The sequence below is a fragment of the Sinohyriopsis cumingii genome, chromosome 16, assembly GCF_028554795.1.
Source record: "Sinohyriopsis cumingii isolate HCF-2022 chromosome 16, ASM2855479v2, whole genome shotgun sequence".
NCBI classification, from domain to species: domain Eukaryota; kingdom Metazoa; phylum Mollusca; class Bivalvia; order Unionida; family Unionidae; genus Sinohyriopsis; species Sinohyriopsis cumingii.
This window is the reverse complement of record NC_142976.1, coordinates 12,369,576-12,391,597: the sequence shown is the minus strand read 5'-3', so window position 1 is coordinate 12,391,597 and position 22,022 is coordinate 12,369,576. Positions and strand designations below refer to the sequence as shown.

The 22,022-nt window shown below is 35.6% G+C and overlaps 1 protein-coding gene across 3 annotated transcripts in view; it reads right to left on the bottom strand.

The window, feature by feature from the left end:
• The window catches only part of LOC149779954 (septin-7-like), a 141,978-nt gene that overhangs the window by 61,593 nt on the left and 58,363 nt on the right, over window positions 1-22,022 (bottom strand). For all 3 annotated transcript variants that reach the window (XM_089936659.1, XM_089936657.1, XM_089936658.1), the window contains one exon: window positions 5,575-5,854. In XM_089936659.1, coding sequence (XP_089792785.1) covers window positions 5,575-5,854 — 280 coding nt within the window. The remainder of the gene's footprint in view (window positions 1-5,574; window positions 5,855-22,022) is intronic.

Genomic DNA, 22,022 nt, shown 5'->3' with positions numbered 1-22,022 from the left:
ATGTGCTCTGATTGTGGTACTCTAAGTATGATCTGAGCAGCTGTGTTTTGAACTTTTTGAAGTTTCTGGAACAGATATTGAGATGAACCAGACAGAATTGAGTTACAATAGTCCAGTCTTGAAAGTACTAATGAACATACAAGAGTTTTAGTGGCATCAACTGAAAGATAATTGCGAATTGAGCTGATGCGTCTCAGCTCAAGATATGCAGCCTTGCAAATGTTCATAACATGGTGGTGCAATGTGAGAGTACTGTCCAGAGTAACACCTAGTTTCATACTGATTGTGTGAATTTAATGTTGGTGTTGCTTATATTTATTGTTTGAAGTAAAGGATGTGAATGAGAAAGTCTTTGTGTTGTGATCAGAATGGCCTCAGTTTTATCATCATTCACCTGCAACTTGTTACAAGTCATCCATGATTTCACATCAGAAATGCACCTCTCTACACCTTGGATGGTAGCATCAACTTCATTTGGGTGGCTAGATTTGTATATTTGGGTGTCAGCGTACAATTGGTGAGACACTCGATGATGATCTATGACACTTAAGAGTGAATGAGTGTACAGAATGAAGAGAACAGGTCCAAGAACAGATCCCTGTGGAACACCACAACACAGATCAACTGGGCTGGAGTGTATTCCATTTGCAGATACAATTTGTGTCCTGTTGACCAAGTAGGACTTGAACCACATTAAGGCTGTATCATGAATGCTAAATACATGCTGGAGACGGTGAGGTAATATATCATGGTCTATTGTGTCAAATGCTGCAGACAAATCAAGGAGGGTGAGGACTGTAATCTTTCCGCTATCCAACACAGAGAGAATGTCATTAACTACTTTTAGAAGAGTAGTTTCAGTACTGTGGCAAGGGCTATATGCAGACTTTACATTGCTAAAAAGACTGGTTGAATTCAGATGAGATACAAGCTGGGATAGAACAACCTTTTCAAAGATTGAATGGGAGATTAGAAACTGGGCGGTAGTTCTTTAAATTATATACATGTACATATATCTTAGTGGGCCCCAAGGTACATTAGCTGTTTTGTAATTTAACAAGCTACCCTCATTAAATAGACTTGAAGTAGTAGTAGTAGTAGTAGTAGTCAGAGGTAATTAAATACCTCCAGATGGTATGTATGTCAGGCATATCAAAGGTTTTGACTGGCACATTTGTCATAGTAGTTCTCAAATATCATTATATCAGCTTGTCTCTGATTTGTTTACCCATTATACTACCCAAAAAAACTTGAACAACGTAAAATTGTATGATCTCCAGGTTTGTTTACAGACTGCTGCTATGTGAAACAAGCAATCAAAATGTTACAGGCAAAGCTCAATGGAACAGGACTACACTGTTTCTTTAGTTGGGTAATCAACAGCTGTGTCACTGACTAAGCCTGTTTGGTCATTTTCTCTTCCCAATTATCTAAATACTTTATAGCCTCAAAACACAAGATAAATCTCTTCTCTCTAAAGCCCCATAGTTGCCTCTGGGCCTGTACTACAGACATTACATAAGTCCTTCACTACAAAGTGGTTTGTGTCATCGAGTGTCAGCACATGAAAACATTGAACAAAATATGTGAAGCTTTGGGCCAAATTAAGAAAAAAGGACACCTGCCACAAGTAACTTCTTTTCTCTAAGACGTTTTTCAGGACCTGCTCAAAAAAGACGTCAACATAACAAATTTAGATGAAATGTCCGTTAGCAGTGTTTTCCTTTACCCTCATTTGTGCTTCAGAGACCCCTACATTTTTTATTTGACCCCCAGATCAGACATCAAGATTTTGTTGTTTGTTTTACTTATTCTGACCCCCAGTTCTGACTCCAAGGGGATATTTGATTCTCATATTGTAGACCCCAGGGGAAAACAATTACATTAGTAATATGCTATTTATTTATTAGGTAATATATCAGATTGTTGTAAATTAGTAATTATTTTCTTCTAAATAAGCACTAGAAGTATGTAGTGTAAAATTGTGAATTATAGTTTTCTTAAAGAAAAAATGTTTTTTAAAAATAAATAAATAGCTTCAATAAAAACCAGTTAATCATGGAGGACTAATATTAGTAATAAAGCAGCAGTAACACCAAGACCAAAAATGACCCATTTAAAATTTCATTTAATGATTAGTATATCAAAGTTTTCTTCGGTGTCATAACTTGTTATATCTCCTTAGAATGTTTTTTATATTAAGTTTCACTACTTTATGACCACCACATTAATTTTTGGGGAAAAAATGTCAAGCAAGATCCATCAGAATAGCAGGATCTTTGCTATGCATGAATGTACAAATGCACAGTCCTCTGCTTAAAAGCAGATATTATGCAATTACTGTGTTTTCACTACTTCTCATTGAATATGCACTGATTTAAAATAGTAACTGTGTCATTGAGGCATGAGGTTTACACTCACTTTTACACCACCCAGAGAAACACGCTGCATCATTTTCTTTAGTTACCTATTTGTCACACCACTGCACTGATGCGATGCACAGCAAAATGTCACTCATTGGATCATGAACATCACGTTTTAGCGTGAAAATCCTTTTATCGCTACTACTCTGAATGGATTGTCTTCTCAACATCTATTTTTCACCAAAAAACTTCTTATAATGTTTAATTAATTCTAAATTAAAACGATGCTACTCTGACATACAATATGGTGGCCATTTTGAAAATCTTGTCATTGCAACTCCTCGCTAACATGGTAAGATCAACATGGCATGATGAGTCTGAAGACTGAACAGAAGAGCTAAAACTGTGCATCCTTCACCTGGTCAGCTGTTGAACTAACTTACAAAAGACAGCCATCAAAAACCCCAAAGTTTCAAAAGGCATTTTTCTCACAATTTGTTTGCAAATAAAAAAATTTAAATTTTAGTGGCCATGTTCCACATTAAATAGCACCCTTATAAATCACCCTGAATTGCCAACATTTTGCACAAGGCCAAGACTAGACACATCATAAATCATAACGTAAAACTGTGAGACATTGTTAACATAACGAGTATTGTTGTGTGAATGTCAGTAAAATAACAATTTTCACACGCAGGAGAATTCTGTTTAGTAAACAAATACACTGATGAACTCACAATCCAAATATTTTAAAGCAGCCTTATTTAATGATTATGTACACTGGTGGAATATTTCAAGAGTTCAAATGGACTATACCCAGCTTTGCCAATGTGTGACTGTTCAACAGTTCAGATAGACTATACCCAGCTGTGACAATGTGTAACTGTTCAACAGTTCAGATAGACTATTCCCAGCTGTGACATTGTGTGACTACATGATCAAACTGTCAGCAGTTCAGTATGTATTTCATCAAAGTGCCATTTCAATTTGTGATTGAGCTGCTGGTAAATTTTTTTAAAGAATTTGTGTGAAAGTAGAAATGTCTCATCTAACAATACATTTTAGTTTTCTGATGGAGACGTTTGTACCAATGTTGAAATTGTCACAAATGCCAGCTCAGTGAAGAGTAAGTTTTCCCAAATATCCACTTTGGAGCCTGCAAAGGAATTCTGATGTGGGTAAACAATAAAAGTCAACAAAATGTAGCCAAAAGTCAAAACACCTGAAGGGGTTATATAGATTAGATAGGCTCTGTTGAAAACAGTCTAAGATATTAGTTAACATTCATATTTATAAAAGGACTTAACAATACACTTACAGATTTATCAAAGTATTAATATAACTTTTCTTACAAATTAGGTTATTTCAATCCCCATCTGATAAGTTTCCTAATGCAATGAACTTTAATACAAGCAAGAGGTATCTATCATTGTTTTTTCTTTTTGTCCATTTCTTAAAAAAACAGTAGTGACTCTTTTTCAAAAGTTTTTATGGAAATAATGGCAATTATTATTTCATTGTTTTAATAATACCCAAAATCAACTGGCTTTTCCTCATATCACCTAAAACACTAGTCTTATATGTAAGACCATGACACTGATATTTATGTTTTGGGCGTCAGGGTCTTATAGCCTAACTAACAGAACTGTGTAATGTGTTTTGATGTTGACTAACATCGAAACAAAAGTGAAATTTTCAGGAATATCTCACACAACTGGCAAATAAAATAAAGGCACTTTTCTACAAAGTCATAATGTTTTAGTCAGACTTTACTTACTATGATGTCTTTTCTCTAATAAATTTAAATTATCACAAAAGAATAAGACCTGTTTTCAAGTTTTGTTGGCCTACATTTCAGCCGACTGGAAAGCAATGAATGCCAAAATCGAGTTAAGTTGAAATATTATTCTTTAACGAAACGAATAAAAATATATTTTGCCTACTGGAACTGTAAAGCAAAGTCTCGTTTCGTTCAAGAAACATATCCGCCACATGAACCTACTTAAGCACAATTCGGCATACCTCAACAGTCGCATTGCAACAAATTCAAATGTATGTCAACAGAACATGAAAATGCGTCCATTTGCTAGCGTCATATTTTCATTCTGCCAGGATAAAGACGGCACAGTAAGTATATTAATTACACATAAATTAGTGGAAGAGTGTCGATATATGCTGCTAAATGTGTGAGATATTCCTGAAACTTTGACTACTTGTTCCGATGTCAACGACACTGGAACATGCTATACAAGGCCGTTATTTGGACAGTAAGACTTAGCACTAAAATAAAATGAACATGTGCTATGTTTTACATTGTAGGACTATTTAAATACCAAATATCCACAAAATATAGTTCAGGTCGTCTCTCTACTTGCCTCAATACGATATAACCTTCAAAGTGTTTATGAGCCATTAAAACAGCAAAACCAATCTGTCAATGTTTGTAAAACAGAATGCTATTTTCCACACATAATCAAATTAAACGGTATGCTGATCGGGAAAAAACCATGTTATTTTAATTTAAATCTACATTTATTGTCTATTTAAGAATAACCTTAATAAATTTTAGGCTGCACCAATGTGCCAGTGACCCATACGTTTCAGCTCTGGTGCAAGAAAGCAGCATCTATGCCGCAATGAAGAATTAAAAAAATGTCTGAAAATAGCGACTGATCAAGCATATTCCATGCTGATTTAGTAACCAAAGAAGCATATGACGATTAATATCACTGAAAGAAATGTCTTGCAGATTCTAATTAGCTTGGACAGCGATCAAGAACAAATGGTCAATGATCGTGGATAGAAAATGTATGGAAAAGACAACATTTTCAGCAAAAAACACTACTGCATTTATTTCCAAAGTAGCATACCAAAAAAAATGTAGAATCAAATAGACAAAATAGATTCTAGAAGGGTGTACTAACTCAGAAATCATATTTCAAATCCCAGTATATAAGGCAAGGGAGGATAATAATACATTTAAATTTCTTTGAAGAAACAGTAAAGACTATTCTCAACCCATAAATGACCACACTTTTTGACCTGATCAGTACCCTCTGGCTGCCCCACCACTTTTTGACCCGACCAGTACCCTCTGGCTGCCCCACTTCACTGTAATGAACACTTAAGCCAAATTTAATCTATGACATGTTATATACAAAAATCTTCCTAGTCTTTCTGACAATTTTAAAAATGTGACATGTTTACTCACCAACAACCATGAGTGTAAATTCAAATCCCTTTTTTACAGATTTCCTGTACACCTGATTTGGTAAATTAGCAAATCCCACATATCCATCCAGTTCCTTAGCACTATCTCCATATTTACGTTCCCGTTCTTTTTCCTTTTCTGAATCCATATCTCGAACTGGGTCTTTCTTCAAATCTGCTTTTTCTGTAGTAGCACTATAACCAAATCGTGCTGTGGGATCAAACTTTGTAGTGGGTGCATCTCCACCTTTGAAGAATGCATCCCGTTTAACTGAATTGATCTGCAAAACATAAAATTGGACAATATATAAATATTTCAATCATGCACAAATGCTATACAACAAAAGGAACAACAAATAATAGCAATAACAATGACAGAATGGAGAAAACTTCTCTTACACATCTAATAAAACTAAACAACTGCCTTCAGAAATCCAAATTCTTTGTTATGCCTCTAGCAATCTCACCAGGCGGAAATTTCAGACACTTCTACACACATGATTAATAGGAAGTTTCTCATTATGAGGTTAGTAGACTGTAAGACAGACTGTAATATAGATGCAGTGCACATGTGTAGGTCCCACGCCACACTCCAGCATTCTGACATATTTTGTGCCAGTCAATGACCTTGCAAAAGTGTGTGTGTGTGTGTAGGATCTATGAATATCCTTTTCTTCTGTTTGATATATATATATATATATATATATATATATATATATATATATATATATATATATATACACGCACCCAGAGAGAGAGAGAGAGTGCAACACACACTAATTACCATATCAATACACACAATTGTTCCACATTACTGACAGGTCTATTTCACACTCAGAAATGTACAAATGCTGTTAGGTACTGCATTAGGGTACATCAGCAACATGTCACTTCTAATAAGGAGAAGCTTGACTAGAACTAAAGTATGTGTTTTTGTGACAAATGAGATAGGTTGATAAATCAAGGAAACTGATACCACAGTTGTTAAGTTCCCAACAAATTTAACATACAGTATCTGCATGGCACGTAGAACTGGTATGAAAATACACCCATGTTATCACAAGCCCTATGAAATATATCAAGAACAAAAAACTGCTCCAACTTTCTGCTGGGTAACTGTAGTAATATTGAACATGGTGTGGGGGGGTCCTTTTTTGGGTTACTTTTTTAAGCAGGAACATAAAATCCAAACTCAAAAATATCAAAAGACTTGAGATGTGTCTACACAACACAGATACCCTCACCAATGGAAGAAACCTTGATTCAATATTCTATGGCAAATTCAGATGTCAAACAGGGCCCACCTTCCAGTAAGATAGAGACAAGTGCAAATCAAACTCAACTCAGGTTTTCTTTTGCAAATTAAACCTTGTACCACTTAAGTTATTTCAATCTTATAAAGTCCTTTTTTCTTGTCTGTTTAATGGCACACTGACACACTCACCTGTATATGATACTAAGCCAATTCGAGCCAAGTGTCTTGCCCAAGGAAATACATAACATGGCCGCTGTCCAGGCTGTACCCAGAGGCATACATACCATGGCAGCTGACCAGGCCTGGTCAGAACTGGATTCAAATCCACAACCTTCTAGTTTTGAGTCCTGCATGCTAACCACTGAACCAAAATGGTTCTACTCCATGAAAAGTTGTAAAGTGGAAACAAAATTTGTCACGTATGGACAGACAGGACCTGTGGATGATTTATGCAAGACACCTTGCATAGAGAATTACTTAAACTGTCAAAGACAGAGGGTAAACCAATGCAGGAGGGACAAAGCTGTATTATGTAGGGTAAACCAATGCAGGAGGGACAAAGCTGTATTATGTGGGGTAAACCAATGCAGGATGGACAAAGCTGTATTATGTGGGGTAAACCAATGCAGGAGGGACCAAACTGTATATGTAGGGTAAACCAATGCAGGAGGGACCAAGCTGTATTATGTAGGGTACACCAATGCAGGAGGGACAAAGCTGTATTATGTGGGGTAAACCAATTAAGGAGGGACCAAGCTGTATTATGTAGGGTAAACCAATGCAGGAGGGACCAAGCTGTATTATGTAGGGTAAACCAATGCAGGAGGGACCAAACTGTATTATGTAGGGTACACCAATGCAGGAGGGACCAAGCTGTATTATTTATAGTAAAACTGACAGGTGAAGGCTAAACTGTTGATCTAATAACAGCGGTTTGAGCCTCTGATGTAAGCTGTATTCTCTGCATCCTGTCATCATTTTTCAAGTAAATGATAATGTGGGCTTCCTCCAGCATTAGTTTACTCTTCATGGTTGAATGGGGGGTGGGTGGTGATGACGGGAGTTCAACTGAAAACTTAATTGCTTTAATATATATTACCAATGAGATGGAAATGTCACAATGTCTTCACTCAAGCTGGTTTCATTGTGAAAGATGGTACATTTCTGCTCTAATGGTGTGTAGTATCAGATACTACTTGAATAACTCCAAAGCTCGAGAAAAGAAATATCTAGGGGTAAAAATGGAATGGGCTAATGCTGGATAAAACTTTTTTGAAACAATTATTGGCAAACACACATTATCATGATGCTGTGCTATGTTAATATGCATTATTTTTCGTGTGATGCCTCATTCAGTACCTAAGAGTTGGCTCTCAAAAACACATACCAAAGGAAATGTATACTGTGACATGTATTTCAAGTGACCAAACTTTCATCTCCTACCACTAATTCCACCAATATAAACACCATGGGTCATGTGGGGAAAAAAGTTCACATAGATTGATAGAAATTACTATTTTTTTCAAAGAAAACACGCACACTCTCTGAAGAAACTTGGGTCAAAAAGGACATCAGAGGTAAATTGTGAGGATGAAGATTAGTACAAGAGAGCAGTGAAAGAAAATGATGTTGTGCTAGTTGTGACAGACCAAAAGTATAAATTATCAGAAAAATGTTATATTTAGTGATGAGTATAAGGTACAGTAATTATTGGTGAAGATCAACCTACCTGGATGTAACCATGTGAATTTATAAGATGTCTCTGAATTGTGCAGATGTCTGAATTTTGTAAGAGTCATAGAGACATGTAGCAATATTAAATTAATGTATGTGATATGGCACATAATTAAATCCATGGCATGTTTGAGGATGCTCATACTTTCAATACATCTGGTATAGAAATGATTCTTTACGAGGTTCCATTTGTTAACCATCTGGTGAAACTGATCAGCAGGCAAAGCTTTGGTTTTGTTTATCAAAATGCAGAGGGTTGAAATTTTGCAGAAACACTATTTGCATTTGCTGAAATATTGGTCTTAAGTTGAAACTTTGCAGAGATAGGTTTATTAAGGGAAGTGTGACAAATGTAAAATCTTCCAAACCCTGTAGGGACATGTGTTAATAATGGTGGTTTGAAAAACCTGAATTCTTTATTTTCACCAAGTTAATTTCCTGGGGTGGGTTTCCCAGGCAAAGTCTAATGTTTTCTAAATGTCTTACACTGCAAAACTAGTCAAAATGTTTGCATTAGCTGAATGTGTCTTGGCTCTGGGTTGGTAAGAAGTACTCTAACATAACAATTATTCAAGGGACATGTAGGTGGAAGTATTTAAAAGACACATAACCAGGGTGTGAAGATATTCTGTTAATGGGAAAAGCAAGTGAATCTCAATACAAGGTATAGTGTCTTAATTTCACACATAATTTTTGTTGCTAAGAGTTTGAAGATAATTGTTCAAATGTAGCTGTTTAAATGAATCATGTATGTTTAGAACTGATTATTATTAGGCTTCTAGGATGTCTATGCTGATTGTGAAGTGTTGAATTTTGAATTGCAGCGAACTTTAAAGTTGGATGCATTGAGCATTACAATTTTATCGCATTTAAGCCAGAAAAGTTTTGTGAAGGGTCACTTTGACTTTTCTTCATTCATCTCCCCCCATGTCAGTGTAAACTTCAAAGGGGCAGCATTCCAACTCAGTGAAATTGGCCAGGGGGTAACATGGTCCTTAGAAAGTAAACATTTGAGCTACCAACCCTAATCGCTTGGTAGGAACCTATGTCCACTTATCTTTTCAAAGGGAAATTGTCATGCACTGTCATTTACAGATTTTGAGCTGTCTAAACCTGATGAAAGGAATTATTTCTTTGTGGGAAAAAAGAGACCACTGCCTACGATTGGGCAGAATAAATTAGGGCGTACACTTTAGAGCAATCAGACTTTAAAGTGACGACCTTAGTTGAAATTCTTTAGTCTGAAAATTTCCTGGAAGAGGAAACTTAGTCGACTATGTGGAAGCATAAAGAGATTTGTGAAAGGACCAGGTGGTCATCTTGTAAAAAGAAAGACATGGTTTAGGGTTAAGACACACAAGTTCTGAAAGAGAACTGCAATAAGGGAGTTCTGAAATAGAACAGCAATAAGGAACAGCTTTCTGAGAGAAAGACGAGACAGTCTGAAGACAGAAGTCAGGGGAAAGAAAGAAGGATGAGGTCAAAATTAAAAAGGAACAGGAAGTCCATGACGGGGAAAAGCATAGAGCTTAGGAAGGATGAACTAGGAGATGTTGATATATGGTCCAGACAGGAAGGTGATGCAAATCGGTCATGGACATTGAGCTCTTTTCATCTCTCATTATGATGGAAATAAATCCAAATTGGACACACCTGATAAATTCTGTTGATATGATCTAACTTGCATTGGAATTGCTGTTAAGTTGTTCTGATTAGATTTGTTATTTTCTTGTCCAAAGGGGGTTCGTATTGCTTTATTTCTTCCCAGTATTCTCGCTCAGTTCTCTTAAGAAATTCTATTCTTCTTTCACTCCCACCGGGTTATAATATCAAGGAGGTCATCCTCTAGATAACGCCAGCCAGATCCAATTAACCACCCCTCTTATTAAGAGGGCGGCATTACACTGATGAATGTTAGTTAGCAATAAATGTAGTCAAGACAAGAAGTCAATTTTGTTTGATCTATTTGTATAGCTAAGATGTGAATTCCATTAACCTATGAAATGGATGTATTATTGTTAAAAGCAGCATGGCAGGATATATGGCTATTTATTGTCCACCATATGTTTGCATGTGTCTGACATGAATCAAGATAGTGATTAATAGTTCACACTGCAGGGGCTTAACTGTAATTAGGCTGAAAGCAGACTATGATATTGATCAACTAGTGATGGTTACTAGTCTTGTTGATGAAATACATTAATAGTCCTGTACTATGTTAATGTCACTGGAAATATAGTTGTGTAAACATGTACAGTATGGAATGCAAGGTTTGACTTGAAACCATATTAGCAGTAAAGTGTGAAAATTGATATGGTATTCTGAAGCATAATAATAAACATGGAATGTTAGTTCACACCAGGAAGTTATGCAGAGCAAAATGTAAGACTGCATTTATTTATCAGGAAAATAGCTCCCATGCCTGATATTAAGGATTTCACAACAGTTATTAACGTGTATGACTGGAATAATAGTGAAAGACCCATAAGGAATGGATGCACAGAGAGATGCCATTGTAGGCCACAATACTTGAGGAAGCCAGAGGGTACAAGCTGACCCCAACCTACTAGCTAAGTTAAATCTGGAGAGTGACCCACAACCAGATCAGATTATGCAGATATGCCGGACAATTAAGTCTGAAACACCCACTTGATTTCATGAGGAAATCTGCCTCATCTATATAAATGGAACTGCTAATTGCAGTTTAAGAACTTCTGTGTTCATTTATTTTTCTAGTGGAAGTGTATCCTACAACTGGTCTTGTACAATGTTATTGTAATTAATTCTTATGTTCTGTATATCTGCTCAGATCTCCATTTATTCAATCCATTAAATTTCATACTTTATTATTTGCTCAATCTGTGCTATAACACCAGGGTCAATCATCCTCCACACATTGATAACCACCATTTAAAGGAAATAAGCCATCACACTAGAGTTGGGCTGAAGAAGAAATGAATCCCCCCACCAATGAGTAAATCCACCACATGTGCCTAAATTAGGTTTGATGGACTTGAAATGTATAACATGCAACAGTATAGCAAAACTTGTCTTGAGAGACCACCTGTCTCAAGACCAGGTTCTTCATGTACATCAACTTACTACCAGCAGTCTCAACTCAAAACACATTAGCAAAAATGGCATATAATGTTTTGATATCAGCATCACCATTTCTACTATTTCCTACCTCTGTCAAATATTTTCAAACATCACACTGCTTGTGTTTGTCAGCCATTTTTATTTTACCACTAGCATTCCAAACTATTTTGATGTCACTCTTCACTTTTTATTAATGAAATGGAAGGCTGATTTTATACCTACATGAAAAACACGAAATGATGTTATTTACAGATGTAAAGGTGACATCCCTACTGACAAACCTCATTCAAGTCCAATTCATGGAATTTCCCAGATGATCAGGGAGATATATGTGGTTGTAAACAAAACATAATCAAAAGTCACCAGAATCACACATGAGCAATAAAGACTGAACTTGATCTTATAAGGACCAACCATTGCCTGGAAAAGAAATAAGCCCTTTTGATGATAGAGAACAGCTAGCTGTTATGTTTAAACAATGTACGCAAAAAACCCAGCTTATTTGGACACCAAATTAGGAGCATATTTCTTAATTAAATTGATAGACAGGACATCTTGACATAAAGTTTCTCTACATTATTTGTCAAAATAATTATCAGAGAAGAGGCCCATCTCTTACTCGCATCACTTACATCTGCCTACCAAGTGAATGCAAGATGTTTTTAAATTTCTGCCATTACTGATGAATGTATAATTCTACAAGTTTGCTACATTTTGTATCTTCATTATTACTGAATAGCACATCAGTATTATTCGTCTAAATATTGAATAACCTCTATACTAGGGCACTTCCTGTCAAAGTGGTTCAGATTCTGTGGAGTGGTTTCTTCGATGTATTACCAGGTTTCATACTTTGTATAATTATTGTCATTTACTTGTGAAATGGATATAAAGTTTGAGTTCCCTCCACTATGCACTTCATCAAGTCTCCTAGCAACAAGCATGAAAAAGATACCATGGATATTTCGCTGCTATCTGCCTCAACCTTTTACAATAATTCACTGTTGCCTTTAGCTTAAGTAGCATAGTCAGACTACACTACAGGTGACTTCCCATGGAGATAAGTTGCATATTCCTTGCCAGATGACTGACACAAAAAGGCATATGAACTGACAGCTGTAACTCATCATCTTGTCAAATGTCAGTCAAATCCTAACACATGCTGATACCTAGGGACTATGGGCCAATAACATCACTGGCAAAGGTGTGAGGAGGCATCACATAATTTAGGGACACACTAAATGTATAAGTGTATGTCCGACATTTCAGGCCTAATTTCTATCTAGTAGCTGATTGTCATTATATATCTCATACAAATTTAAACCATCATAAGTTTGACATTTTTCAACCATTTCCCCATCAAATTTTCAGCATACACTAAAAATGAACACTACTTACGTTCTGTAAACGTCAACTTAAAACTCTGATTTTATATACTATATTATGCTAGTATGCATGCATGGTAATAACGCTCTACTCTGGTGATAGGTCAGCATCTACAAGGGAGAATCCACTTGTATATTACTCTTTACTTGTTTGGTTCATTTCTATTAACCACTGAAATTGATATAACGTTTTTAATTTGGTAACAAAATAACTTATTCTGACTAATACACTATATAAAATGACTTACAAGGGACCTATACACTATTTATAGTTACTTATAATATGCATATATGTAATAAAGTATCGTAATGGATACAAGTCTTGGGACAATAAAAGAAAAATTCTCATTGTTTTTGTCATTTTTGTGTGTGATGTAACCGGCAACATTACCACATATTATGTAAGCAGTCACCAGGTCTTATTCAATTATCAAGTCAAGAAACTGTTAAACACAACTGCTTTGTTTTCACCTTTCCAACATGAAATACACAACTATGCTTGCTTTGTTTTCACCTTTCCAACATGAAATTTTTTTATAAAAAAAAGAAGCTAATTAGAGACTGTACAGACCAGGGGTCGGCAACCTACAGCATGCGTGCCACAACGTGGCATGTCAAGAGGTTTTGTGTGGCATGCGAAGGGCAGCCAAAAATCTCGATTTTAACAGTGTTACTCTCTTACAGGTGGCACATGCTCGTTCATTTTGTAATTAATTCTGAAAAAAGTGGTACACTATGTAAAATAGGTTGCCAACCCCTGGTCTAGTCCACTGGCCACAAGGCAACTTGAGACTTTAAACAACTGACAATACCTACTCAAGTCAGAGCATTACTAAAATCCTTATTTTTTCTTACAAGGAGTACAATGAACAGCAGACTCCCATCCCATGTTCATTAGTCTTCTATGTAAATAACTTGAATTTTTTTTCTACTTTTGAACATGGTGACAATAACCTTTCGTTATTGAAATTGCTGGTAGTTGCTTGCAAACACTTTATTAACTTCATTACAATATGCAAATGTAAGAAACCACAACCATTATTTTAATAATTACCACAGTCTGCAATATTTTTACAAAAGGGATGGTTACAATGCCTTACATTTAGGATGCTACATAGTTTGTTTGCCAAAAAGTTGGTACAAAGCAACTCCATGAAGTTCTGGAGCCTAGTCTGGTTATCATGTAAGTTCAATATTTCAACTAATTCTTTCTTTAAATACAACTTCGCTCAATGGAAAGTGAATGTCTTGCTCACACAAAAATGTTGGAAAAAAGTGCTTTAGGATTTATAATTTCTACAACTATCCACCTGAAAATCCAGTTTATTAGAAGCAATATACAGTGTTCCCTACTTATAAAGCCCCCCTTTTTGCAGCAAGATATTCGTCTTGTAAGAATGTGTGTGTGTGTCTTTCTAAGTTGATCATACAGCTAAGAGACATCAAAACAAAAGCAAACAAATACTCAAGAGAGTTGTATAGTTTTGCACAATAATTACATATAAAGTATAAAACAGATCATTTATCATGATGGATGAATTTGAATCCATCATGGTGCAAACACAACTTCTGAATAAAATCAGGAAACAAAAACAAAAACATCTAGCTGTAACTGTAACTGTCCGTCAATTACATTTTCACACCACAGTCAAAATTATTACTGATGGTGTTTATTTTGAATCTTGCAGACATCAAATTTCATAGTGAAGATCGATGGATTCTACATTTTTCGGTTTAAACTAAATCCTTTCAATTTTCCTTCTAAACTCAGAATGTTTGACAATATTTTGCTCTTTTTTTTTTGGTCAAAACTTTAACATTCACTGGCGATCTCATAACCTTCTGCACTTTTTACAACAACTTATTCCTTCATTAGCAATTTGTAGTTAATCAACAAGAGACTCAATATTTACAAAGGAAGCGAGTTTGTCACATGATCGATTCATTTTTGTCTGGTACCATTTTAAGTACACTTTGTATTATCTAAGAGACAAAAGCCACAATGGCCAAGATACCATTTTTAATTTCAGGAACAGAGAAATATACTATGCCCCTGAGCAGTCACTTCTGATCATCTTGATAATTATCAGTGTTAATAATAGCCAGTAATTATCAGGGACAAAACCTAAGGAACACAGAACAGTAATGCTAATAGGATTACAAACCTCTTTGTATGGATTTAGTTACTGTCTTGGCATGCTGGAAAAAATGTCAATGTGCTCAAGTTTAGAGACAAACAAATACTGAAGAAAAGACCAGAAGAAAACATTAACAAAAATCAAGCCCCAAGCCATACATATACGGCATAGAAGTACAAAGTTCTATTATATAAGAAGCCATCATTGCATAATGAGTAAGAGTGTGATGAGAGACAGAAAGACACAGATTATCTCGACATTACAACCATGGAGTATCTAAAGAGAAGTGAACTATCAATGATTTAAATGAAAATGCTTTTGATGTAGTGCACTTCATATATTTCTGCTTCCCATTATACAGCTGCATACGAAGGGTAAATTTGACAGTTTTTGCACTAATATCCCCACTGCTGGTCCTATTGGGGATCCTAAGGGGTAATTTTGAAAACAAACTCATGGATGCCATGTGATTCTGGTGACAAAGTAGTTTACTAATGGTCGAGAGGTAGAGGCATTCAAAAAGGGGACCACTGTACTAAGATGTACAGCTGTTCTTAGTATCACTGATTTGTACACCTGCATCCATGACACCACAAAGTTTTCTCACCTGATTTTCCATTTATGTATCTCCCCTTCCTAAAATTGAATACACACCCATTGTTACTGTGAAACTGAATCACCACATTCCATAACACTGCTACAACAAAGGCTCTCCAAGCTATAAAGCAAATGAGGGCATTCTGTGAACCTATATTTTAAGTAAAAGAGTACACCTGGTACATCCCTAGTCTAAGAATAGCTGGCTCCACACTCTGGCCCTATCCATCTCCACCAAAGATAATTAGCTAATAATAAAAAACTTGTATAGTGATAGCATTCCCTTAAGATTTACAGCTTTCTCAAATTCCAGGGTTGGGCCAGGGGAGAGGGTTTATGGTCAGAGGTTGTCAGAATGAAGTATCTGGACTTCCTACCTTAGTTCATCATCTAGACATTCCTCAATGATGTGGCATGGACATGAACTAGCTGTCCTTTAACCTGACCCAACAATTCATCTTAACCCAAACAGTAATTAAATGGAAAACACTCACTCTCACATTATATCCAGCTGTCAACACTATACAACAAGAACTGACATTGCACTGATACATCAACCACTCTTAGGGCAAGAAGATAAATCTGCAACAGAACCAGAGCTTAAAACGTGACCTCTGTAACTTTAGAGTTTTCAATGGTATCAGCTATCCAAGATGATGCCTGTTGCTGGTTCCTGCAACATTTTTACTAACATTTCCAATAAATCTCATATGTTTCTGGTAATCCAGGGTGTAAATCCTAAAGTTATCTCACTCTCCTGTGCATGCTAGTCAAAATATCTCAAAATGGACGCCAAATGTCACTGAAGCACAAAAAAAGGCATCCAGCCTGAGATTCAAACCTAGAATCTCCATAACACTATGTAGATGCTCCAGCATCTGAACTATTCACATCAATCCCATGACCTTATATGGCTTCTGTGACATCTATTTAAATTCAGTCTAACCTATCCAGCTAACAAAGGTAGTAGCTGCTGCTGCTTACTATGCCCCTTCCTAACCACTAAAATTTCTCTTAAATTCTTAGAATAAAACTATAATCCTGTCTCTGTCTGTCTGAACTCTGCTTTGACAAGAGGTCAATAATTTCAGTTTAATTTAGGACCAATCAGACCCTGTGAAGAATGTATGTGTAAGGTTTCATGGAAATCCTCTAAGTACACATAGTTTAGGAGAAGCAGTGATAACAAATTTGTGCTAATGGACAGACTGATGATTAACAACAGATCATCCCATAAGCTCTTCTTGTCGATGACCAGTAGAACTAAAAATTAAATCACAAATAAAGACTCCACTCCACTATGGAAACATGCCCAGCCTGTCATATGCATGATTATTGGATTAATATGTTTTACTCATATTCGACCTTGTCCAAGATGATAGTGTTATAAACTTATTTTCAAAGTTTAATAAATTACAGCTTCCCAGTGGCAACAAGCTCAGCCATTTAGTGGTTCTTGGCAATAACTGAACATCTGTATACTGTGTTATGAATCTGGTTATACAAATTACTGCAATCATAATTTTATCATATCAATAAAACAATATACTGACATTAACACTTGAAAAATTTTGTTACAAGATTGTTACAGGTCACAGTCATCTGGTCTACGACAGTAAAGCTAAAAGCTGGTATAATAAGCTGTATACTAAATGGGTTCATCACATACACATATAAAACAATCCCTGACCAAAATTAATTTGTCTACATGAAGAACTTATTGCAATATAACAGGCTAACAAAGGTCTTGCAAAAAAAAATCTCAAACAACCTTATAGTTCAAAATGTGTAAAAGAAAATTATAAGTTACATTACTATGAAGGTTATCAGGTGCAGGATGCACATGAGGAATGTACCTATGACAAATTCAAACTAAGGTACATCTTGCATTTCATGTTGATACCTGCTGGACAGCCACTCATATATCTTCCCATACCACTTATGTTAAGGTTGGGTACTTATGTCTGATCTAAATATAAATGTACATGTGGATAAGCACATTAACAATGTAGCACATTTAATAAGCTTAACTCTGCAGTTCCCATGATCAGCCATGAAATGTTATCTCCCCTTAGCTTGATCACCAATTGGCATGAGTGCAAAACAGAATCAGTGGTGATGGTTTACCAAGACATGGGTGAATATTACTAATTTGAACGTTTTCAGTTCATTTCAGCAATATATTGTAATTTGGAGATTCACAGGAAAGATACATATTCTATAAATATTCGTTGTGATGAGTGTTTTGGAATAGATTCATAGACTTCACATTTTCAATGTGTTTTTAGGTTTTCTAAAATATATAACATTGGTCTTGCTTGAAACACTGTTTTCGGTTTTAAATTGTTCTTAAAAACTGCTCAACTCTTAACAAGAAATTTATTCATTTTCTCATTAAAGCCCTGTGTTAACTGTACACTGCACTTCTGTCAGATAAAATGAACAACTGCCACCTTCTGGTATGTGAAATGACTATTTGTTTTCCAAAGCTGAAAATTATGATTTCTGCAAATAAAAATAAGCAAGATGCAAGAGAAACATTACAGTGAAACCTATCTGGGTCTCTGTGTGTGTGTGCATTACTGTTTAGTAATGGCTACAAGGTACCAGTTAAAAGTAAAGTTCTAAAACATGTTAATATGAAGTGCTACACAAAAATCTTAATAAGAAATCTCCATCCAAATAAATGTAAACATGAAGTACTCTAAGATCAAGAATTATATTTTTTATGGACAGGTGGCTTTACAAAGGAGTGAAATTTGAAGATAAACTTGAAAAAAGGTTTATCAATGCTGTCCCATATGAGCAGGTATCCTTTATCTGTGGGTATCTGCTCATGCAGGTTTCAGTGTATTGAATGTTATACAGGTAAGACACAAATTAAATGAGTATTCAACTCCAGGCATCCAAGAGGAATAGTTCTATGGTCTGTGTATTTCTAAGTTTATTGAAATTCCCACCCTTCTGAATGGCACATGAAAGAGACTGGTAGCTCCTTAACAGTAACAACCATATCTCAATTTTCAAAACTGGAATGTTGGCATTTACCGTACCTACCTATGAATATGTTCTACTCTATTCTACAAAATGAGTCATATTAATTCTGACATAAAGTGTGATACAGGATTTCCATACAAGAATTATGCACACGTCTGTGTAAAATATTTTCTTGTAATAATTAAACAATTATTTTTATGTTGCTTTTTATATATAAAACTTTGGCAAATCATATGTTCAGGATTTTTCTGTGGATCTTATAATATAAACACATGTAAAGAAATGGAAATACGTCTAGAATTAGAAACATGCAGTCATATCAAGAAGTTCAATCATAAACAGACACTCTTTTCAACTAGTGATTGCTTGTAAAACTATGTTATAACCTGCTTTACTTTGCTGTCAGTGTAGACTGGTGGCCAGGGGATGGGTGTAAGGATATACCTTGTTGACCAATTGTCAGTTGCAGTTTCTTGGGTATGACCCACCTGGCCTAAGTCCCTGGGTGGTTAATATGGACTCGCAGATCAATGTCTGTTGCATACCTGAAATCGTCTTTCCATGCTCAGTAAGTTAATGCATGATTTTAAGGCGGGAATCTCAACAGTTTCCAATATACGTCCTCAGCAGCATGTATGCATGTTCCTAAGGCATGATGCATTGGGTATCTTTTCAATCCCCATCTGATATGCACATGTTTGCACTTGGGTAAATTACTATCACACATACAAGATAAACAAATCTATTAGTTAAAGTAATCTATATACAAGAAGGCCAGGGCCAGAATGTGGAATGCCCTTCCTAAGCACTGCAGTAAACTGACCTTGACCCCAAGGTCAAAAGGCTGAGTGAATATTTCAGAGTACTGATTTTGTTTCATAAGTACTTAGTACTAGAAAATCCATGAAATTGTTAAGTTAATATAATTAATTAACAAGAGACCCAAACAGGCTTGATATTGCTGGCAAGTGTCATGTTGTGAATGCAAAATACAATGGACCTGAATAAACAATCTGTACACTACAAGGACTGCTAAAGTTACTGATATTATTTAAAGCCTCTTTCTCACTTTTTGTAACTGTAGAGGGGCCCCAGGTGACACAGGGTCTAAGGCAAGAACACTATTCAAGATGGCCACTGCTGATGTCTGATTGGCAGTATTTTCATTTGGGACCAACTAGGCTTTGTCGTGATTATGTATGTTTGTCATGATTATCATGATTATGTGGTCTAGTTTTACTGCATTTCTCCTTTGGAGAAGCAGCAATAATGTTGTGTTAATTGACATTTAACCTATGGAAAATGGTTGACTGACCAAAGATAAATGAATAACAGGCAATCCTGTAAGCCCTTCCAGTATTATTGTAATAAAACAATGAATATAATCTATCTCCCAAACATTGCAGCAGGTCAATATTACCGACTGAAATGTATCGAAAAGAATATGTATTATGCATAGTTTCTTGCTCATAATCAAAATTATCCAAGATGTTAACGATATAAGCATATTTACTATGTTTGCATAGAAACTAAATGAGAAATAAGGTCTCTAGATCCAGAGGGGTACATGCAACAAGCTCAGCCAATTAGATGTTAGGTGTTTCATTAATATGCACAAATCTCACTTTTTACAGAACTTGTCTATGTCATAGATAATATAAACTTATGATAAAGCAAAATTGTACTGGAATTTGCTTTTTAGAGTGGTAAAAAGCTTGGCCAAGCAGATACAGAACTACCTCATTGACATGCATAGGTCTTGCTCATAATCAAAATTATTCAACATCTTGATAATATAAGACTAATTAACAAGTTTTATCAATACTAGATTAGAAATACAGCTGCTGGACTGTTGACAACCTAAGCCTAGATATCATTAAGTCTTTTAGTGAAAACGATGATGATGATGATGATATCACCATCCATTCTGATGGAGTAGCAATAACAAGATCTTGAAGATAGCACTGTGGCAGCCCTATTGGATTTCCAACGGCACTATTTTCATTTTGGACTAACTAGACAATAGAAAGAATGCATAGAAAGGTTCATGGAAATCCCCCACCTAATTCAGGAGTAGTGATAATAAATTTGTGCTAATGGACAGGCAGGTGATAGACCACTGGGATGGTGGACAACAAACCATCCCAAAAGCTGTACTAGTCTATGAATAGTAGAGTTAAAAACTGGCTTGGAACTTTGTAGACAGTAAATGAATCCTGACTTATCTAAAAGCATAAAGGAACCCAAATGATAAAGCAACATTGGTAAATACCATATGTACTGTCTATTTCAATAATGCAAGTATTATTTTTCTTCTTTATCTCAACAGTCAAATATCACAATGTTCTTGAATAAAAGTTCTAACCACACAACCTTTTCCAGCTAGAACCTCCTGCCCCCATACAAAGATAAGTTAAAATAAATTTCCAAATAACTGACAAGTCTTCTTTGTACTCCAAGGAATGTGATCCAATATACATGTAGGACATTCATGGAACTTTTAGCCAACAATTAAGCCTTAGATAAAAACCAGAAAACTATCAGTGATGTGTTCCACAACTACCCCAAACCATATATTGAAGTCTGGATCTCTTTCTTCAATGTGCAAGAAAACCTGCATGATATTTTAACATAGTGTCAGACAGATGCATGATCAAATCATTCAAGGTTTTTAAATATAATGTAAAATCAACATAATAAACACTTCAAGAATAGGACAAAGTATCCTATTTCTTATATAATCCTCATGAGGCATTAAAAGATAGGGATTTATACCCCGGTAAACTTTATCTAGGCAACTTAAAATTTGTAGATACCTCATCCAACATTTCAAATTGAGTTTTTTGCTGTTGGTTTTAATAGCAACTTTTTAAACAAATTACTGGATCTATAATGCCAAGGAAACGGGATAATGAAGTGCCTTTCCCAAAGGCAAACTGAAGCAGCCAACTCAGGCTGACCTTGATCTGTACTGAACCAATGCTCTACCATCTTAGCTCTTAGTTATTGACAGATGTGACAAGATGCTGCTCATGGAGCAAATTCTTTGACAAAAAAGGAATTTACATGAAAATTTGTCAACCAGGCAAGAGTCAATGAGGTGTATTTTCAACAGTCTTGTACAATGTGAAGTTGACTTTAATGCAGAATTTCATTAAAGTCTATTAAAAATCTTACTGTCGTGTTTATATTTAGCATGAGATGTTGCATACAGCAAAAATAGATTCAACTTGCTATCTGAGGC